The 19,015-nt window shown below is 57.3% G+C and overlaps 2 protein-coding genes across 4 annotated transcripts in view; one reads left to right on the top strand and one right to left on the bottom strand.

The window, feature by feature from the left end:
• The window catches only part of BAIAP2 (BAR/IMD domain containing adaptor protein 2), an 89,583-nt gene extending 73,276 nt beyond the window's left edge, over nt 1–16,307 (top strand). Inside the window, exons 8-15 of one of the 3 annotated variants that reach the window (XM_038741992.1) lie at nt 6,478–6,708; nt 6,821–7,022; nt 9,222–9,423; nt 10,000–10,068; nt 10,283–10,445; nt 11,942–11,976; nt 14,246–14,293; nt 15,772–15,852. In XM_038741992.1, coding sequence (XP_038597920.1) covers nt 6,478–6,708; nt 6,821–7,022; nt 9,222–9,423; nt 10,000–10,068; nt 10,283–10,445; nt 11,942–11,976; nt 14,246–14,273 — 930 coding nt within the window. In that variant the 3' untranslated portion in view covers nt 14,274–14,293; nt 15,772–15,852. Of the gene's footprint in view, nt 1–6,477; nt 6,709–6,820; nt 7,023–9,221; nt 9,424–9,999; nt 10,069–10,282; nt 10,446–11,941; nt 11,977–12,303; nt 13,715–14,245; nt 14,294–15,771 lie in introns of those variants that run through there. The other 2 variants (XM_038741991.1, XM_038741993.1) reach the window with 2 other exon arrangements.
• A 1,981-nt stretch (nt 16,308–18,288) lies between these two features.
• Nucleotides 18,289–19,015, bottom strand: part of AATK (apoptosis associated tyrosine kinase) — a 30,685-nt gene continuing 29,958 nt past the window's right edge. The window contains 1 exon segment of the mRNA XM_038742121.1: nt 18,289–18,780. Coding sequence (XP_038598049.1) covers nt 18,752–18,780 — 29 coding nt within the window. The 3' untranslated portion in view covers nt 18,289–18,751.

The following is a 19,015-nucleotide window of genomic DNA, read 5'->3' on the forward strand; positions in this document are numbered from 1 at the left end:
GTGCTGAGCGCTGTGCTGAGTGCCGGGGTGGATAGAAGGTGATCAGGTCGGATTCATGGGAATGATGATCGTGTGGTATTTGTTAAACGCTCACTGAGTGGGGGAGTGTGAGCCCTCTCTTTTAGACTGTGAGCCCACTGTTGGGTAGGGACCGTCTCCAGATGTTGCCAACTTGGACTTCCCAAGCGCTTAGTCCAGTGCTCTGCACACAGTAAGCGCTCAATAAATACGATTGATTGATTGATTGAGATAAAATGCCATCTGATGGCACATAGTTTCTGCCCCACAGGAGGCTCAAAGCCTGAGAGGGAGAACAGCTTTCGTATCCCCATTTTGCAGAGGAGGAAACTGGGAAGCAGCGTGGCTCAGTGGAAAGAGCCCGGGCTTTGGAGTCAGAGGTCGTGGGTTCAAATCCCGGCTCCGCCCAGTGTCAGCTGGGTGACTTTGGGCCAGTCACTGCACTTCTCTGGGCCTCAGTTCCCTCATCTGGAAAATGGGGGTGAAGACTGTGAGCCCCATGTGGGACAACCTGATCACCTTGTAAACTCCCCAGCACTTAGAACAGTGCTTGGCACATAGTAAGCGCTTAATAAAATGCCATTATTATTATTATTCTCTGTGCCTCAGTTACCTCATCCGTAAAATGGGGATTAAGACTGTGAGCCCCCCGTGGGACAACCTGATCACCTTGTAGTCTCCCCAGCGCTTAGAACAGTGCTTGGCACATAGTAAGCGCTTAATAAAATGCCATCATTATTATTATTCCCTGTGCCTCAGTTACCTCATCCATAAAATGGGGATTAAGACTATGAGCCCCCCGTGGGACAAGCTGATCACCTTGTAACCTCCCCAGCACTTAGAACGGTGTTTGGCACATAGTAAGCGCTTAATAAAATGCCATTATTATTATTCATTCATTCATTCAACCGTATTTATTGAGCGCTTACTGTATGCAGAGCACTGTACTGAGCGCTTGGGAAGTACAAGTCGGCAACGTATAGAGACAGTCCCTACCCAACAGCGGGCTCACAGTCTAAAATCAATAAATACGATTGATTGATTGATTGGTAGAAGGGGGAGACAGACAACAAAACAAAACATGTGGACGGGTGTCGTGTTGTCAGAACAAATAGAATTAAAGCTAAATGCACATCATTAACAAAATGAATAGTAAATATGTAGCGTGGCTCAGTGGAAAGAGCCTGGGCTTTGGAGTCAGACGTTGTGGGTTCAAATCCTGGCCCCGCCAAGTGTCAGCTGTGTGACTTTGGGCAAATCACTTCACTTCTCTGAGCCTCAGTTCCCTCAACTGTAAAATGGGGATGAAGCCTGTGAGCCCCCCGTGGGCCAACCTGATCACCTTGTAACCTCCCCAGCGCTTAGAACAGTGCTTTGCACATAGTAAGTGCTTAATAAATGCCATTATTATTATTATTATTATGTACAAGTAAAATAGAGTAATAAGTCTGCACAAACATATATACAGGTGCTGTGGGGAAGGGAAGGAGGTGCGGTGGGGGATAGGGAGGAGGATCTTGGGCAAGTCACTTAACTTCTCTGAGCCTCAGTTACCTCATCTGTAAAATGGGGATTGACTGTGAGCCCCCCGTGGGACGACCTGATCGCCTTGTATCCCCCAGCGCTTAGAACAGGGCTTTGCACATAGTAAGCGCTTAACAAATGCCATTTTTTTTTAAAAGGGTGGGGGGGCCCAGTCAGCCCAGAGCAGTCAAGCGACTTGCCCAAGGCCACACAGCAAGCAGGCAGGGGTTGAGCAGGATTTAGAACCCAGGTCTTCTGACTCTCAGGGCCTGGGCTCTTTTCCTTCCTGGAATGCCCTCCGCTCACGGACCCACCGCCCTCATAATAATAATGATAATGATAATAATAATAATAATAACAATAATAATAGTAATAATAATAATAACAATGATGGTATTTGTTAAGCACTTACTATGTGCAAAGCACTGTTCTAAGTGCTGGGGGGATACAGGGCGATCAGGTTGTCCCACGTGGGGTTCACAGGCTTCATCCCCATTTTCCAGATGAGGGAACTGAGGCCCAGAGAAGTGAAGTGACTGTATATATGTATATATGTTTGTACATATTTATTACTCTATTTATTTATTTTACTTGTACATATCTATTCTATTTATTTTATTTTGTTAGTATGTTTGGTTTTGTTCTCTGTCTCCCCCTTTTAGACTGTGAGCCCACTGGTGGGTAGGGACTGTCTCTAGATGTTGCCAATTTGGACTTCCCAAGCACTTAGTCCAGTGCTCTGCACACAGTAAGCGCTCAATAAATACGATTGATGATGAAGTGACTTGCCCAAGGCCACCCAGCTGACACGCAGTGGAGCCGGGATTTGAACCCCTGACCTCTGACTCCAAAGCCGGGGCTCTTTCCACTGAGCCACGCTGCTCCTCAGTTGCCGATCTCCCTCACACGAGGCCCTGAGAAGGCAGACCCTTCCCCACCTCGCCGGTGGGGAAACTGAGGCCCGCCAACGCGGAGTGGAATCGAGGGCAGAGCGGAATCACACGGCGGAGTGAGAGCTGACTCAGTCCCCGGCATATGTTGCACGGCACAGCCCCGCGTGCACGGTGCCGTATGGAGTCTTTTTTTTGAACACGCCTCCGGCTGGCTGGCTGGCTGGCGGGAGCACCGGGCCCTGGGTTCGACCAGCGTCGGGCCGGGAGAGGAAAGAGCCCAGGAGATTCATTCCTTCCGTCCTATTTATTGAGCCCTTACTGTGTGCAGAGCACTGGACTAAGCGCTTGCCGAGAAGCAGCGTGGCTCAGTGGAAAGAGCCCGGGCTTTGGAGTCGGAGGTCGTGGGTTCAAGTCCCGGCTCCGCCAATTGTCAACTGTGTGACTTTGGGCAAGTCACTTTGCTTCTGTGGGCCTCAGTTCCCTCATCTGGAAAATGGGGATTAAGACTGTGAGCCCTACATGCGACAACCTGATTACCTTGTGACCTCCTCAGCTCTTAGAACAGTGCCTTGCGCATAGTAAGTGCTTAATAAATGCCATTATTATTATTATTATTATTATTATTATTATTATTATTATTATTATCATGGGTTCAAATCCCAGCTCCGCCACTTGTCGGCTGTGTGGCTTTGGGCAAGTCACTTTGCTTCTCTGGGCCTCAGTGACCTCATCTGTAAAATGGGGATGAAGACTGTGAGCCCCCCCGTGGGACAACCTGATCACCTTGTGACCTCCCCAGCGCTTAGAACAGTGCCTTGCACATAGTAAGCGCTTAATAAATGCCATTATTATTATTATTATTATTATGGGTTCAAATCCCGACTCCGCCAATTGCCAGCTGTGTGACTTTGGGCCAGTCACTTCACCTCTCCGGGTCTCAGTGACCTCATCTATAAAATGGGGATGAAGACTGTGAGCACCCCGTGGGACAACCCGATCACCTTGTAACCTCCCTGGCGCTTAGAACAGTGCTTGGCACATAATAAGCGCTTACTAAATGCCATCATTAATATTATCATTATGCGTGGCTCAGTGGAAAGAGCACGGGCTTTGGAGTCGGAGGCCATGGGTTCAGATCCCAGCTCCGCCACACATCTGCTGTGTGACCTTGGGCAAGTCCCTTAACTTCTCTGAGCCTCAGCGACCTCACCTGTAAAATGAGGATTAAGGCTGTGAGCCCCATGTGGGACAACCTGAACACCTTGTATCCCCCCAGCGTTTAGAACAGTGCTTGGCAATCAATCAATCAATCAATCGTATTTATTGAGCGCTTACTGTGTGCAGAGCACTGTACTAAGCGCTTGGGAAGTACAAGTTGGCAACACCTGTAAAATGAGGATTAAGACCGTGAGCCCAATGTGGGACAACCTGATCACCTTGTAACCTCCCCGGTACTTAGAACAGTGCTTGGCACATAGTAAGCGCTTAACAAATGCCGTCATCATTATTATTATTATTATCGTCATCAAGTGTATTTATTGAGCGCTTACTGTGTGCAGAGCACTGTACTAAGCGCTTGGGAAGTCCAAGTCGGCAGCACCTGTAAAATGAGGATTAAGACTGTGAGCCCCACGTGGGACAACCTGATCACCTTGTAACCTCCCCGGTGCTTAGAACAGTGCTTGGCACATAGTAAGCGCATAACAAATGCCATCATCATTATTATTATTATTATCATCATCAGTCGTATTGAGCGCTTACTGTGTGCAGAGCACTGTACTAAGCGCTTGGGAAGTCCAAGTCGGCAACACCTGTAAAATGAGGATTAAGACTGTGAGCCCCATGTGGGACAACCTGATCACCTTGTAACCTCCCCGGTGCTTAGAACAGTGCTTGGCACATAGTAAGCGCTTAACAAATGCCATCATCATTATTATTATTATTATTATTATTATTATCGTCATCAATCGTATTTATTGAGCGCTTACCGTGTGCAGAGCACTGTACTAAGCGCTTGGGAAGTACAAGTCGGCAACACCTGTAAAATGAGGATTAAGACCGTGAGCCCCATGTGGGACAACCTGATCACCTTGTAACCTCCCTGGCGCTTAGAACAGTGCTTGGCACATAGTAAGTGCTTAACAAATGCCATCATCATTATTATTATTATTATCATTATCAGTCGTATTTATTGAGCGCTTACTGTGTGCAGAGCACTGTACTAAGCGCTTGGGAAGTCCAAGTCGGCAACACCTGTAAAATGAGGATTAAAACAGTGAGCCCCATGTGGGACAACCTGATCACCTTGTAACCTCCCTGGTGCTTAGAACAGTGCTTGGCACATAGTAAGTGCTTAACAAATGCCATCATCATCATTATTATTATTATTGTCATCATCAATCGTATTTATTGAGCGCTTACTGTGTGCAGAGCGCTGTACTAAGCGCTTGGGAAGTCCAAGTTGGCAATATCTAGAGACGGTCCCTACCCAACAGTGGGCTCCCAGTCTCTTATTATAAGAGATTGGGCCCAGAGGAAAGCAGAGCCAGATGGCAACTCTCCATAGGAAGCGCTTAATCATCATCATCATCATCATCAATCGTATTTATTGAGCGCTTACTATGTGCAGAGCACTGTACTAAGCGCTTGGGAAGTCCAAATTGGCAACATCTAGAGACAGTCCCTACCCAACAGTGGGCTCCCAGTCTCTTATTATAGGAGATTGGGCCCAGAGGAAAGCGGAGCCAGATGGCAACTCTCCATAGGAAGCGCTTAATCATCATCATCATCATCAATCGTATTTATTGAGCGCTTACTATGTGCAGAGCACTGTACTAAACGCTTGGGAAGTCCAAATTGGCAACATCTAGAGACAGTCCCTACCCAACAGTGGGCTCCCAGTCTCTTGTTATAAGAGATTGGGCCCAGAGGAAAGCAGAGCCAGATGGCAACTCTCCATAGGAAGCGCTTTGTCATCATCATCATCATCATCAATCGTATTTATTGAGCGCTTACTATGTGCAGAGCACTGTACTAAGCGCTTGGGAAGTCCAAATTTGGCAACATCTAGAGACAGTCCCTACCCAACAGTGGGCTCCCAGTCTCTTATTATAAGAGATTGGGCCCAGAGGAAAGCAGAGCCAGATGGCAACTTTCCATAGGAAGCGCTTAATCATCATCATCAATCGTATTTATTGAGCGCTTACTATGTGCAGAGCACTGTACTAAGCGCTTGGGAAGTCCAAATTGGCAACATCTAGAGACAGTCCCTACCCAACAGTGGGCTCCCAGTCTCTTATTATAAGAGATTGGGCCCAGAGGAAAGCAGAGCCAGATGGCAACTCTCCATAGGAAGCGCTTAATCATCATCATCATCATCATCATCAATCGTATTTATTGAGCGCTTACTATGTGCAGAGCACTGTACTAAGCGCTTGGGAAGTCCAAATTGGCAACATCTAGAGACAGTCCCTACCCAACAGTGGGCTCCCAGTCTCTTATTATAAGAGATTGGGCCCAGAGGAAAGCAGAGCCAGATGGCAACTCTCCATAGGAAGCGCTTAGTCATCATCATCATCATCAATCGTATTTATTGAGCGCTTACTATGTGCAGAGCACTGTACTAAGCGCTTGGGAAGTCCAAATTGGCAACATCTAGAGACGGTCCCTACCCAACAGTGGGCTCACAGTCTCTTATTATAAGAGATTGGGCCCAGAGGAAAGCAGAGCCAGATGGCAACTCTCCGTAGGAAGTGCTTAATCATCATCATCAATCGTATTTATTGAGCACTTACTATGTGCAGAGTACTGTACTAAGCGCTTGGGAAGTCCAAATTGGCAACATATGGAGACAGTCCCTACCCAACAGTGGGCTCCCAGTCTCTTATTATAAGAGATTGGGCCCAGAGAAAAGCGGAGCCAGGTGGCAACTCTCCCGCTTAATAAATGCTATCGTTATTGTTCTTTTGAAGTGGGGGACGGTTCTCCGGCCGGGCCGCTGACCCCCCCAACCCCGGCTCTTCCCGCTTGTCCCGTCCCGCAGGGGAAGGACCTGCTGACCCAGAAGCTGCCCCTGTGGCAGCAGGCCTGCGCGGAGCCCAACAAGATCCCCGACCGGGCCGGCCAGCTGATGCAGCAGCTGGCGGCCGCCAGCAGCAACGGGGCCATCCTGCCCGGCTCCCTGTCCGCCTCCAAGTCCAACCTGCTCATCTCGGACCCCATCCCCGGGGCCAAGCCGCTGCCAGTGCCCCCCGAGCTGGCCCCCTTCGTCGGCGTAAGTCCGGAGGGCATCCCCCCGATCCCCCCGGGGTAGGCGGGCGAGGGCGGCGGGCGAGGACCTCCCCCCGAGTCACCGGCCGCGTCCTCCGCCTCCCCCCTCCCCGCAGCGCATGTCCGCCCAGGAGCACCCGCCCGCCATGAACGGCACGGCCGGCCCCGACGCCACCGACTACAACCACTGGTCCGACCGCCAGCCCGCCCAGCCCAAGTCGCTGTCCCCGCCCCAGACGCAGGGCAAGCTGAGCGACTCCTACTCCAACACCCTGCCCGTCCGCAAGAGCGTCACCCCCAAAAACAGCTACGCCGCCAGTAAGTCTCCGGGGTCGGGCCGCGGGGGAGGCCGCGCGACGGCCTGGCGGAAGAAGGAGCCAGAGCAGAAGCGGCGTGGCTCCGTGGAGGGAGCCCGAGGTCGTGGGTTCTAATTCATTCGGCCGTATGGATTGAGCGCTTGCTGTGTGCAGAGCACTGGACTAAGCGCTTGGGAAGTACAAGTTGGCAACTTATAGAGACGGTCCCTACCCCACAGCGGGCTCTGCCACTTATCAGCTGGGTGACTTTGGGCAAGTCACTTCTCAGTGCCCTCATCTATTAAATGGGGGTGAAGACTGTGATCCCCACGTGGGACAGCCCGATTACCTTACAACTACCCCCGCCCGCCTTACCTCCTTCCCTTCCCCACAGCACCTGTATATGTGTATATATGTTTGTACATATTTATTACTCTATTTTACTTGTACGTATCTATTCTATTTATTTTATAAATAAATTATGATGATAATTGTGAATCGCTTACTCTGTGCCAAGCACTGCTGTAAGCTCTGGGGTAGATCAATCACTCAAGCGTATTTATTGAGCGCTTACTGTGTGCAGAGCACTGTACTAAGCGCTTGGGAAGTCCAAGTTGGCAACATATAGAGACCTGTATATATGTATATATGGTTGTACATATTACTCTATTTATTTTACTTGTACATATCTATCCTATTTATTTTATTTTGTTAGTATGTTTGGTTTTGTTGTCTGTCTCCCCCTTCTAGACTGTGAGCCCACTGTTGGGTAGGGACCGTCTCTATATCATCGTCATCATCATCAATCGTATTTATTGAGCGCTTACTATGTGCAGAGCACTGTACTAAGCGCTTGGGAAGTACAAATTGGCAACATGTAGAGACAGTCCCTACCCAACAGTGGGCTCACAGTCTAAAAGGGGGAGACAGAGAACAAAACCAAACATACTAACAAAATATAAGAAATAGGATAGATATGTACAAGTAAAATAAATAAATAAATAAATAGAGTAATAAATATGTACAACCATATATACATATATACAGGTCTCTATATGTTGCCAACTTGGACTTCCCAAGCGCTTAGTACAGTGCTGTGCACACAGTAAGCGCTCAATAAATACGATTGAGTGATCGATCTACCCTAGAGCTTACAGCAGAGCTTGGCACAGAGTAAGCGCTTCGCAATTATCATCATCATCATTATTATTATTATTATCATCCCGGCTCCACCACTCACCCACTGGGTGACCCCGGGCCGGTCCCTTTACTTCTGCGGCCCTCAGTTCCCTCACCTGGAAAAGGGGGGGTTCAATCCCTGTTCTCTGTCCTACTTAGACTGTGAGCCCCATGTGGGGCGGGGACTGTGTCCGACCTGATTAATTTGGGTCTACCCCATTGCTTAGAACGGTGTTTGACACAGAGTAAGCGCTTTACAAATGATGTGTGAGTGTATATATATATATATATATATATATATATATAAAAGCTCTGTATTATCCACGGTGTGGATTATCCACACAGGTGTTCCCCCGGGCACCTCCCCTGGGAACCAGGCCCACCCAGGGAGCCCGGATAACAGATCAAATGAGGGTGCATACCTGACCCCGGAGGCCTTTGGTCTTCAAAACTCCCACCAGCGTCTCTCTGGGGGCTGCCTGGGGTGGGTCTGGGGGGGGCGGGAGGGGATTCTCCGGCCCGTCGGGTGACCCCTGAGGGCTGATCTCCTCCCATCTCACACCATCTCTCCCTTTAACCCTCCTCGTCTGCCTCTCTCTCCCCCACTCTGTCTCTGTCTCCCCCCTACCCGTCTCTCTCCCTGTTTCTGTCTCATCTCTCTCTTCCCCGCTCTGCCCATATCTCTCCCCATCTGCTCCTGCGTCTCTGCCCGTCTCTCCCCATTCACCCTCTCTGTCTCCAACACTGCCCCGTCTGTCTCCCCCTCTTCCCCATCTCTTTCTCCCCCCACCCCTTCTCTCTTTCTTCCCTTCTGCCCCGCATCTCTCCCATCCCTCTCTCACCTCCTGCCTGTCTCTCTCTTCCCCTCTGACCCATCTCTTTCTCCCCCTGCTCCTTCTCTCTCTCTTCCCTTTTTCCCCCATCTCTCCCCCGCCCCGTCTCTCTCTTTCTCTCTCTCTCCCCCGTCTCTCTCTTTCTCTCTCTCCCCCCCCCCGCCCCCGTCTCTCTCTCCCTCCCATCTCTGTCCCCCTCCCCGCCCCAGCTGAGAACAAGACCCTGCCGCGGTCCAGCTCTATGGCCGCCGGCCTGGAGCGCAACGGGCGGACGCGGGTGCAGGCCATCTTCTCTCACGCCGCGGGGGACAACGGCACCCTGCTCAGCTTCAAGGAGGGCGACCTCATCACCCTGCTGGTGCCCGAGGCCCGCGACGGCTGGCACTACGGCGAGAGCGAGAAGACCAAGATGTGAGTGGCCTGCCCGTCCCCCCGACCCCGGGAACAGGGGAGCCCAGAGAGGGCTAGTGGCCCGCCTTACGTCACACAGCATGTTGCTGGGCCGGAGGGGGAAGGATCAACCGGGCAGTCATTCATTCAATCGTGTTTATTGAGCACTTGCTGTGTGCAGAGCACTGTACTAAGCGCTTGGGAAGTCCAAGTTGGCAACATATAGAGACGGTCCCTACCCAACAGCAGGCTCACAGTCTAGAAAGGGACTTCTCTCTCAGTCAGTCGTATTTACTGAGTGCTTCCCGGGACTGTCGGGTACTTAAAGGGGACCGATCCACGTGCGAGGGAGGATGGGAAGTGAGGGGTTAGTCGGGAAGGCCCCTCGGAGGAGATGGGATTTTAATAAAGCTTGGAAGGAGGAGAGAGCGGCAGCCTGTCCAATGTGGTTGGGGACTGAGTGCCAGGCCGGAGGGAAGACGCGGGCGAGGGGATTCCCGGGAACTTCCGGAAGCAGGGGGCCGACGGCATCCCTGTCCTTCCCACCCCGGCCGACCCCACCCTCCCCGCCTGACGTGCCCGTTTCCCGTCTTCCAGGAGAGGCTGGTTTCCCTTCTCCTACACGCGAGTCCTGGACAGCGACGTCAGCGACAGGCTACACATGAGGTGAGCTGGCGGCCCGGGGGACCCGACACCCGGGGATCCGGGGCCGGGGGGGTGGCGGACAAGTGGCAGAGCCCGGAGAGGACTGGGTGAGGTGGCCGGTTACCCGGCTTTCCGAGCCCCTCCTGGGACCAAGCCCCCCCTTCCCCCCGAAGTCCGGGCCGGCTCGCTCAGTGACGGCGGGTGTTGTGTTGTGTTGTGTGTGTTGCGGCTGCAGCCTGCAGCAGGGGAAGAGCAGCAGCACGGGGAACCTGCTGGACAAGGAGGAGGCGGCCCTCCCGCCCCCGGACTATGGCGCTTCCTCCCGGCCCTTCCCCTCCCAGCCCGCCAGCGCCTTCAAGCAGAGACCGTACAGCGTGGCCGGGCCCGGCTTCTCCCAGGTGACCACCGGCCCCGCCCTCCTCAGCCTCACCGCGGGGGGGTCCGTTAAGCGCTCACTATGTGCCTGGCACTGTACGAAGCGCTGGGTGGGCTGCTCGTGGCGGGAGGAGGTAAAGGGGCCAGGGGGCGTTCAGTACATTGGGCTGGGTTAGCCTCGCGGGCCAGGAGACTGCCCTCCCTCTCCCCGGTCCTTCCCCCGTGGCTCAGTGGAAAGAGCCCGGGCTTTGGAGTCAGAGGTCATGGGTTCAAATCCCGGCTCTGCCAACTGTCAGCTGTGTGACTTTGGGCAAGTCACTTAAGTTCTCTGTGCCTCAGTTACCTCATCCGTAAAATGGGGATTAAAACTGTGAGCTCCCCGTGGGACAACCTGATCACCCTGTAACCTCCCCAGCGCTTAGAACAGTGCTTTGCACATAGTAAGCGCTTAACAAATACCATCATCATCATCATCTCCCCAACTCTTTTTCCCCCACCCCTCCTCCCCGCTTCTTCCCCATCCATCCACCCCCCATCTCCCACCTCTCGGGTCCAAACTGGTGTCTCTGCGCCCCCCCAACTCTGCCTGACCCCCGTCTCTTCCTCCCAAGAGCTCCTAGTGCTTCCTTGCTTTCCCACCGCTCTGACCCATTATCAATATCGTTATCGTTATAAATAGTAGTAATAGTAAGGGTATTTGTTAAGCATTTAGTACGTGCCAGGCACTGGAGCGGATACAAGGTGATCAGGCTGTCCCACGTGGGGCTCACAGTCTTAGTCCCCACTTTCCAGATGAGGGAACTGAGGCCCAGAGGAGTCAAGTGACTTGCCCAAGGTTCCACAGCAGACAGGTGGTGGAGCCGGGATTAGAACCCACATCCTCCCCCTGTCCCTGTGGACAGACGGGCCGGGCGGCCCCGTCTCCTGGGGGTGGAGGAGGAGCAGTGTGGCCGAGTGGCAGGAGCCCAGGCTTGGGAGTCAGAGGTCGTGGCTTCTAATCCCGGCTCCGCCGCTAGTCTGCTGGGTGACCTTGGGCAAGTCATTTCACTTCCCTGGGCCTCAGTTCCCTCAACTGCAAAATGGGGATGAAGCCTGGGAGCCCCATGTGGGACAGCCTGGTGACCCTGTATCTCCCCCGGCGCTTAGAACAGTGCTTGGCACTTAGTAAGCACTTAACAAGAACCATCCCTACTATAGAAGCGGCGTGGCTCGGCGGAAAGAGCCCGGGCTTGGGAGCCAGAGGTCATGGGTTCTAATCCCGGCCCCGCCACTTGTCAGCTGGGTGACTTTGGGCAAATCGCTTCACTTCTCTGGGCCTCAGTGCCCTCATCTGTAAAATGGGGATGAAGCCTGGGAGCCCCCCATGGGACAACCTGATCACCTTGCATCCCCCCCCGAGCGCTTAGAACAGCGCTTGGCACATAATAAGCGCTTAACGAATACCGTCATTATTATTATCATTACTATTATCTGCTGGCTGCCACTGACCACGGCCTCTGTTTTCTCCCCTCTCTGCCAGGGCCTGGATGACTATGGGTCGCGGTCCGTAAGCAGGTAAGAGGCTTTTCTGGATCTTCTTGCGCCCCCCACCCCCACTCACGCTCACTCACTCACGCTCGCTGGCTGGCTCGCTCCCTCCCACTCAGGACGCCCACGCACACCAGGGTGGCGGGCCGAGCCGGGTTTGGGGCTCAGGGGGCCGGTGCCCCGCCGCCGCCGCCGCCCGACGCACACGTTTTGCAAAGCCCAGGGGAGCAGGGCCGGCCGGCCCGGGGTCCCGCCCGGGCCTCGGTCCCGGGACCCCCACCTCGGTCCGTCCGTCCGCCCGCCCGTCCTTCCGCGCGCCTGGCAGCCGCCCCCCTCTGCTTCTCTGCCCCTCAGCGGCACCCTGGTGTCCACGGTGTGAAGACCCCAGAGCCACCCTCCGCCGCCTCTCCGAGGACCTCTCCGCCGCTCCTCTCTCCCCCTCGGCTTCTCTGGCCGCCTCCGACCGCGGGCCTCCTCTTCTTCCTCCTCCTCCTCTTCCTCCTCCTCCTCCTCCTCCTCCTCTCTTCCTCCTGACGGCTCCGCCCGGGCCCGGGAGCCCTGCGACGGGCTCCTCCTCTCGGACTGTCGGCGCGGGGGATTTTCGGGGCCTCCGGGTGGGCCCCCGCCGCGCCGCCTCTTCTCCCCCGACCCGTGGGCCCGTCTTCTGCCCGGGTGACTCCGGGGTCCGTCGTTGCCTCCCCCAGCCCCCGCACGGGCCGCGCGTGGAGTTGGAAGAGAAAGGAACTTTCTGGACCGGCCCCCTCACCCCAATTCGGGGGAGCCCCCCGCGCCCCGTCCCCGCGTGCCGCCCACCCTCCTCCCCCCCGACCCCGAGCCGCCGTGGACGGACCGTTACCATCTGAGAGGGCGGGCTTGGCGGCCGGTGGGTCCGCGGGGACGTCTAGCTGGGCGTATCGGCAGCGGGGGAAGGGATTTCTCGCCGCCGCCGTTTTCTAATGTACATAGGCCGTATGACCACCCCCTCACGCGCCCGCACGAGCCCCCGCACGCAGGCTGTACATAAACACACCGTTTTGTAGCAGGGTATCTGTTTTACCTCACTTGAGCACGCCCCCGGGGGGCTGGGGGGGACGCCCTCGTGGGACGGACGAGAGTCCACCCTTAAGGCCTTGATTTCCCCCCCCCAACCCAACCCACCACCCTGCCTTTTTAAACCGGCCCCGCAGGTAAGTAAGTAGCCGTCGCCTCAACCAGGCTGCCCGTGAGAGGAAGGGACGCGGCGGGGCCTGAGTCGGGCGAGGCTGAACGCCCGCCCTTTCCCCGCCGACGGGTGGTGGACTATTTACTAAACGTCGCGCGCCTCTGGCCGGGGGGGTCTCCATCACTTTAGAAACAGCCCCAGTGGAACTGGACGGCCCGTGCTGCTTCCGTCCACTGCGTTCGGGGAAGAGACCCTCCTCCCCCCGCCCCGGGCTGCTTTTCGTCCCCTCCGTGTGATTTCAGAAACCTTCCTCCCTCCTGACCCTGGCGTGGCCGGAAATCTAGAGACCGAGAGTGGGGGGGGGGAAAGAAAAGCGCTTTCCTCATTTTCTGTCGAAGCCGGGATGGTGGTCTCGACCCCATATGTACACAAACACCCCCCCTCCCCACCCCCCGCGCCCCCCTTGCAGAGCGTTGGAAAGCTTAGAAACTGTCTTTGGTTTTTTTCTTTCGAATTTTTTCTTTCTCCTTTGGTGAGCAGAAGAAAAGTGTGCCCTTGTACTGGAGTTAATTGTTTGAATAAAAGTTTTATTTATTGCATTGAGTCAGGTTTTGGTGATGGTTAGATTTTTTGCTTTTGTTCGGGTTTTGTGGGGGGGCGGTTCTTTTACCTCGGTCAGTTTTCGTGCCTGTGTCAGCGGCCGGAGCGGGGAAACTGGCTTGGGCCCGGTGGCCTATTTGTTCCGATTTGTATTTTCCCCTCTTCTTCCTCTTCTTCCTCCCTTTCTCCTCCTCCACTTCTGCCCCCCTTCCCCTACCCCACTGCACAGTTGCAGTTCCGGGGCAGGTTTCTGAGCAGCCACCGAACATCCAGGGCGGATGATCCAGCCTTGCGGATAATGTGACACGTTTCCCGGCCCACGCTGCTTTTTTTTCTTTTTCCGAAATCCGTTCTCCCAGGACAAGCTGTCGCTTCGGCCCTCCGAGGCGGGGAGGGGACGCGTGGCCCTTGGTCCCGCCTTGGGGAGAAGCCTCGGCTTCCATCCCACCCTCCCCTTCTCCCCGTCCCGCCAGTGTGGGCACTACCCCCTCCGCTCTCCTCTCGCGTACCAACTACGTTTTGTTCTCGTTGCAGTGCGGATGTTGAAGTGGCCAGGTTCTGAGTTACCCTCCCGACTAGTTAGTAAGTTGTCTGGCTCCCGGGTGCCTCCGGCTCCTGTCCGCTCCTCCCCCTTGCTCCCCACCCGCTCCCCCCGGCTCCAGACAGACGCGGGGACGGCCGGAGAAGGGATGCCGCCAGCGTCGGTCCGGAGCCGGGGCCTCGTTCACCTGGCTGTGGTTCTCCCCCTTCCCCACCTACACTCCACTGCTTTCCTTCTCAAACTCACTGGTGCAAAGGAGAATCCCTCCTTCGGGGTCTGGAAAAAAAAACGGACTTTCTCTCCCCCCGCCGCCCCGTGCCTTCCTACGGTCTGGAAACCTTTTTCGCTTCTCCGTCCCCGGGGCCGGGCCGTTGGGATCGGCCCTCCGTCTCTCTCGCTCTGTCTCCGACGCGCCCGCCACTGGTGACGGGTAGGCCGTGGGCTGGTGATTTGGGCTCTTTCTTTGGAGCGACACTCTCTCTCTTCTTTTGGGTTTTGGCTCCTTGGGGGGGCCCGCTCCCAGCTTGGGTGGAGGGCCTCTCAGCACGGTCCACCCCTCCCGCATCCTCGGGGGTCCCGGGCTGCAGGTGATGGGTGGGGTCAGTCCGGGTCGGCCACGCTTCCCGGCCTACCCACGGGGTCGAAGGGGCAGGGAGAATGGGGAGCGTGTGCCCCCTTGCCAGGTGAGGAAACTGAGGCCTGGCGGAGGTAAGTGACCTGCTGCAGGGGTGAGCAACCCAGGTCTCGAGCCCAAGCTCTTTCCGCTGGGCCGAGCTGCTTCTCAGCAGGGGACCCAGGAGTCCGGAGCTAGGACTCTCTCGGGTGGCCCTGTCTTGTTCCCCGAGCGGGCCCAGGGTGTCCTGCCCGTGAACCCGTCTCGTGGGTTCTCTGTGGCCTGGTTCAACTCCGAGGCCGGCCGGGCTTTCTAGGAGGTGGTGATGGTGCCCGGCGGGCAGAGGGTTGAGCGGGCGGCGCCAAGCCCAGGCACGTCCCTTCCCCTTCCCTCGGGGCACGTGATGTCTGCCTTGGCTGACTAGCGGCCTGGGCCGGCCTCGGGCAGGAGCGGGCGTGGACCCGCGGCATCTGTTACAGGTAATGCCGGAGGTAACCGCCCCCACGGGGGCACCTGGGCCTGGTGCCACCCTCCGTGGGGCACCCGGGGGAGGGGAGGGGGCAGGCTCCCCCGACTCCGTCTGTCCTCGTCTTGGTCTGTCATGTTTCTGGCTCGCTCGGCTTCTCACGTGCCTCGGGTGGGCGGTGGGGTGACGGTTGCCATGGTTACGTGTTTCATCGCCGTGTCTGTGCCCGGCCCCCACAGGCCTCCCCTGGCCGGCTGCGTACGCCCGCTGCGTCTCTGTGTGCACGTGCGTGTGCTTTTGTGCGTGCGTAGAGGCACACTTGTGTGTCCGCACCGGACGTGGGTCTGGCGCGTTGGGGGTCGGAGGGCATCGCCGGGGCTATTGGCTGCTGAGGTCTCTGACCCCTTTTCCCACCCCCGCTTCTCTCTCTCTCTCTGCAGAAACCCCTTCGCTAACGTCCAGCTGAGGCCGACGGTGACCAAGGACCGGTCCGCGCCCCTGCTCAGCTGATGGCCGGCCCGGGTCCGTACCCTCGCCTCGGGCCCCCCATCCCCACCCCCTGCCCGGAGGGGCAGGCCAGCCTGTGATGTGGACACCCCCTCTCCAGGGCTACCCGGTCAGCTTGCTGCTAGCCCAGCATCCTCCCCCCCAGTCCTCCAGGGCCCCGTTCCTGCTCGGTGGTCCACAGTATTAGCCCCACTGAGCCCTGGTACCGGGGTGGAGGGGGTGCCCCAGACAGGAGGAGGGCAGGGGGTGCTCCTCCAGCCCCTCGGTGCCAGGGGCGATCAGAGGAGCAGTGAGGGTGGGAGGGTCACCCTGCCGCGCCATGGGACCGGTTCCAGGCCCAAAATTTAGTTCTGTCGCAGCCGAGGGGAGCCCGGCTGCTGCCCACTGCTCCGGGGATGGGGCCTCAGGCGCCTGCATGACCCGAGCCAGGACAGGGAACTGGTGAGCAATTAAAGGGCCCGCAGAGCACCGTGTGTCTGCTGCTCGCTTCCTCCTCCGCGGTCGGCCGGCCCGTCACCCGCCCATACAATCACGCACACGTGCACACACTCTTTCTCTGCTGTGGGTGGGGACGGGGAGACCGTGCCAGGGAGGAAATAGAGACTCCCTCCTTGCAAGTAGCATCCAGGACCTAGGGCCCTAAGGATGACCCTGCTCCCCTCACCCCCACCTGAGCAGACACCCCCACCCCCCGCAGTCCACCTCACCTTCACCTAGATCAGGGCCGGCCCGGGCGGTTGGTTTCCGGCGGGCTCCGTGATGGCTAACGGGAAAAAAGAGAAAACCCCAGAGCAGGGGTCCTCTCCCGGGAGAAGCCCGGACTTACGCTTACCTGTTCCTGCTCCACGCTCGCCGGTACACAGCTGCAGTCTGCCTCACCCACACCTGGACAGACACACACACACACACACACCCCCACAGTCCACCTCACCTTCATGGGGATCAGGCCGACAACGGCCCGGACGGCCACTTTCCGGTGGGCTCCGTACTCACTGACTGGGAAGAATGGGAAAACCCCAGAGCGGGGGGTCCTCCCCCAGGGGGAAGCCCAGACATCCATCACCTAGGCTCACCTGTTCACGCTCGCTGGCACACAGCTGCAGTCCACCTTAGCCACACCTTGACAACCCCTGTCGTTCACCTCACCCAATCTCGGTCCAACTCACTCAAACCCGGACAGACACACATCCACCTCACCTAAATCGGGGCTGACACCGGCCCTGGCGATTGGTTTCAGGTGGGCTCCGTGCTGGCTAACCAGGAAAAAAGAGAAAACCCCAGCGCAGGGGGCTTCTCCCGGAGAAGCCCGGACGTACGTCTACACTTAGCCATTCACGCTCCATGCTCACCGGGACACACGTGAGGTACACGTCACCCACACCTGTGTAGACACACCCCCACCGCTCAGCTCACCTTCACCCGGATCGGGCCGGCCCGGACGGTCACTCTCCAGCGTGTTCTGTGCTTGCTGATGGGGAAAACCGGGAAAGCCCCAGAGCGGGGCTGCTCCTCCTCCCCCCCCGGGGAAGCCTACACTTAAACGTGTTCACACGCCACGCTCACTGGCACACACCTGTGGTACACATCACAGACACCTGCTGTTCACCTCACCCACAACTCCACAGACACAACCCGGTGGTCTGCCTCACCTTCATCCGGGGCGGGGCCGCTGATGGCCCGGGCAGCCGGTTTCCAGCGGGCTCCATGCTGGCTAACCGGGAAAAACGTGCAAACCCCAGGGCCGGGGTCCTCCCCTGGGAAAACCCGGACGTACGTCTCCTACGCTCACCTGTTCATGCCCCACGCTCGCTGGTACACACCCGCAGTCCGCCTCATCCGTGACGGGACAGACACACCCGCCGCCGTCCACCTCACCTTCATCGGGATCGGGCCGAAGACGGCCCGGACGGTCACTGTGGGGCGGGCTCCGTGCTTGCCCACTGGGAAGAATGGGAAAATCCCAAAGCGGTGGCCTTCCCCCAGGGAAGCCTGGACATACGCCACTTACCTGTCCACTGTCCGTGCTCGCCGGTACACACCTAACTGTTCACCTCACCCACACCTGGACAAACACTCGTGCCCCGCCCTCCCCCCATCGTTCTGTGCGCACACTCACGTACACCTCTGCAGCCACGCTTGGCTACACAACACCCGTGCCCACGCTGACCTTGACGTTCCCCTCATCCAAGTCCGCCGGTGCAGACCCTCCTCAGCTCACCCGTGGACGTGGACACACATAACACACCGACAGCCCCCACCCGGATCAACATCCCCTCCCAGCCCCAGCCCGGAGGAAGAAGAAACTATCGGCTAAAGAAGGCCTTCCTCCGTTTAATGTTCCTTTCCCCAGGAGCCGGCCGCTCGCCTTAAGGCTCACAATAGAACCAGCACTGACAAGAAAATCAGGGGGTCCCCTTTCCCCCCACCCTCACCCCCCCCTCCCGCCCCTCCCCGTGCGACCTCTCACCTTTACGTCTCTTTGGCAACAATAACTTAAGATCACCTCATCTCCCCCCGGCGCCGGCGGGGGGTAACGTCAAAAGGTCCGGTGCCCCGTTCGCCGGGCGGAGCGGGATGGGGGTCCCGCTCCCCTCTTCCTCAGGGACCGCAGCCTCTAGAACGGGGCCCGCCCTGCGGCGCGGGGGGCCGCAACCTGGGCGAGGGGGGCTCGGAAGGGAGCCCGGCGTCCTCCGACGGGAGCCGGTCGGCTCGGCCCCGGAATCGGGGGCGGTGGGGGACCCCGAGAAACAACCACCCGTGGGCCCGGCTGCCCCAGAAACGCGCTCGCGCACATGTCTATTTACACTCGCCGGGAGGCAACTCGGGGCCAATCCCACCCGTAAAATCTGCCTCAGAAAATCGAGTCAGTCCCCGGAGTCCTCCGCTCCGTCCATCCGGACCGGGGCCCGGCGGCTACTCTCGGTCGCCGTCCTCACTGCTGCCTGTGGGGAGTGGGGGGCGTGCAGGGGGTTACCCCGGTGTCTCCGGGGCGCCCCAGGACCCATGGCCCGCCGCGGTACCCGTCGCCGCTCGCCGGGGCACGTGGGCGGGCGGCCCTTGGCTGAGCGGGCCCCGCTCCCGTGAGCGCTCAGTCCAGCGCTCCGCGCAGAGTAGGCGCTGGACCGAGGGCACCGATGGGTCGGCGGGGGGGATCCGGATCTCCCCGGGGGCCGCCCG

This window comes from Tachyglossus aculeatus, unplaced genomic scaffold (genome assembly GCF_015852505.1).
Source record: "Tachyglossus aculeatus isolate mTacAcu1 unplaced genomic scaffold, mTacAcu1.pri SUPER_34, whole genome shotgun sequence".
In the NCBI taxonomy this organism is placed as follows: Eukaryota; Metazoa; Chordata; class Mammalia; order Monotremata; family Tachyglossidae; genus Tachyglossus; species Tachyglossus aculeatus.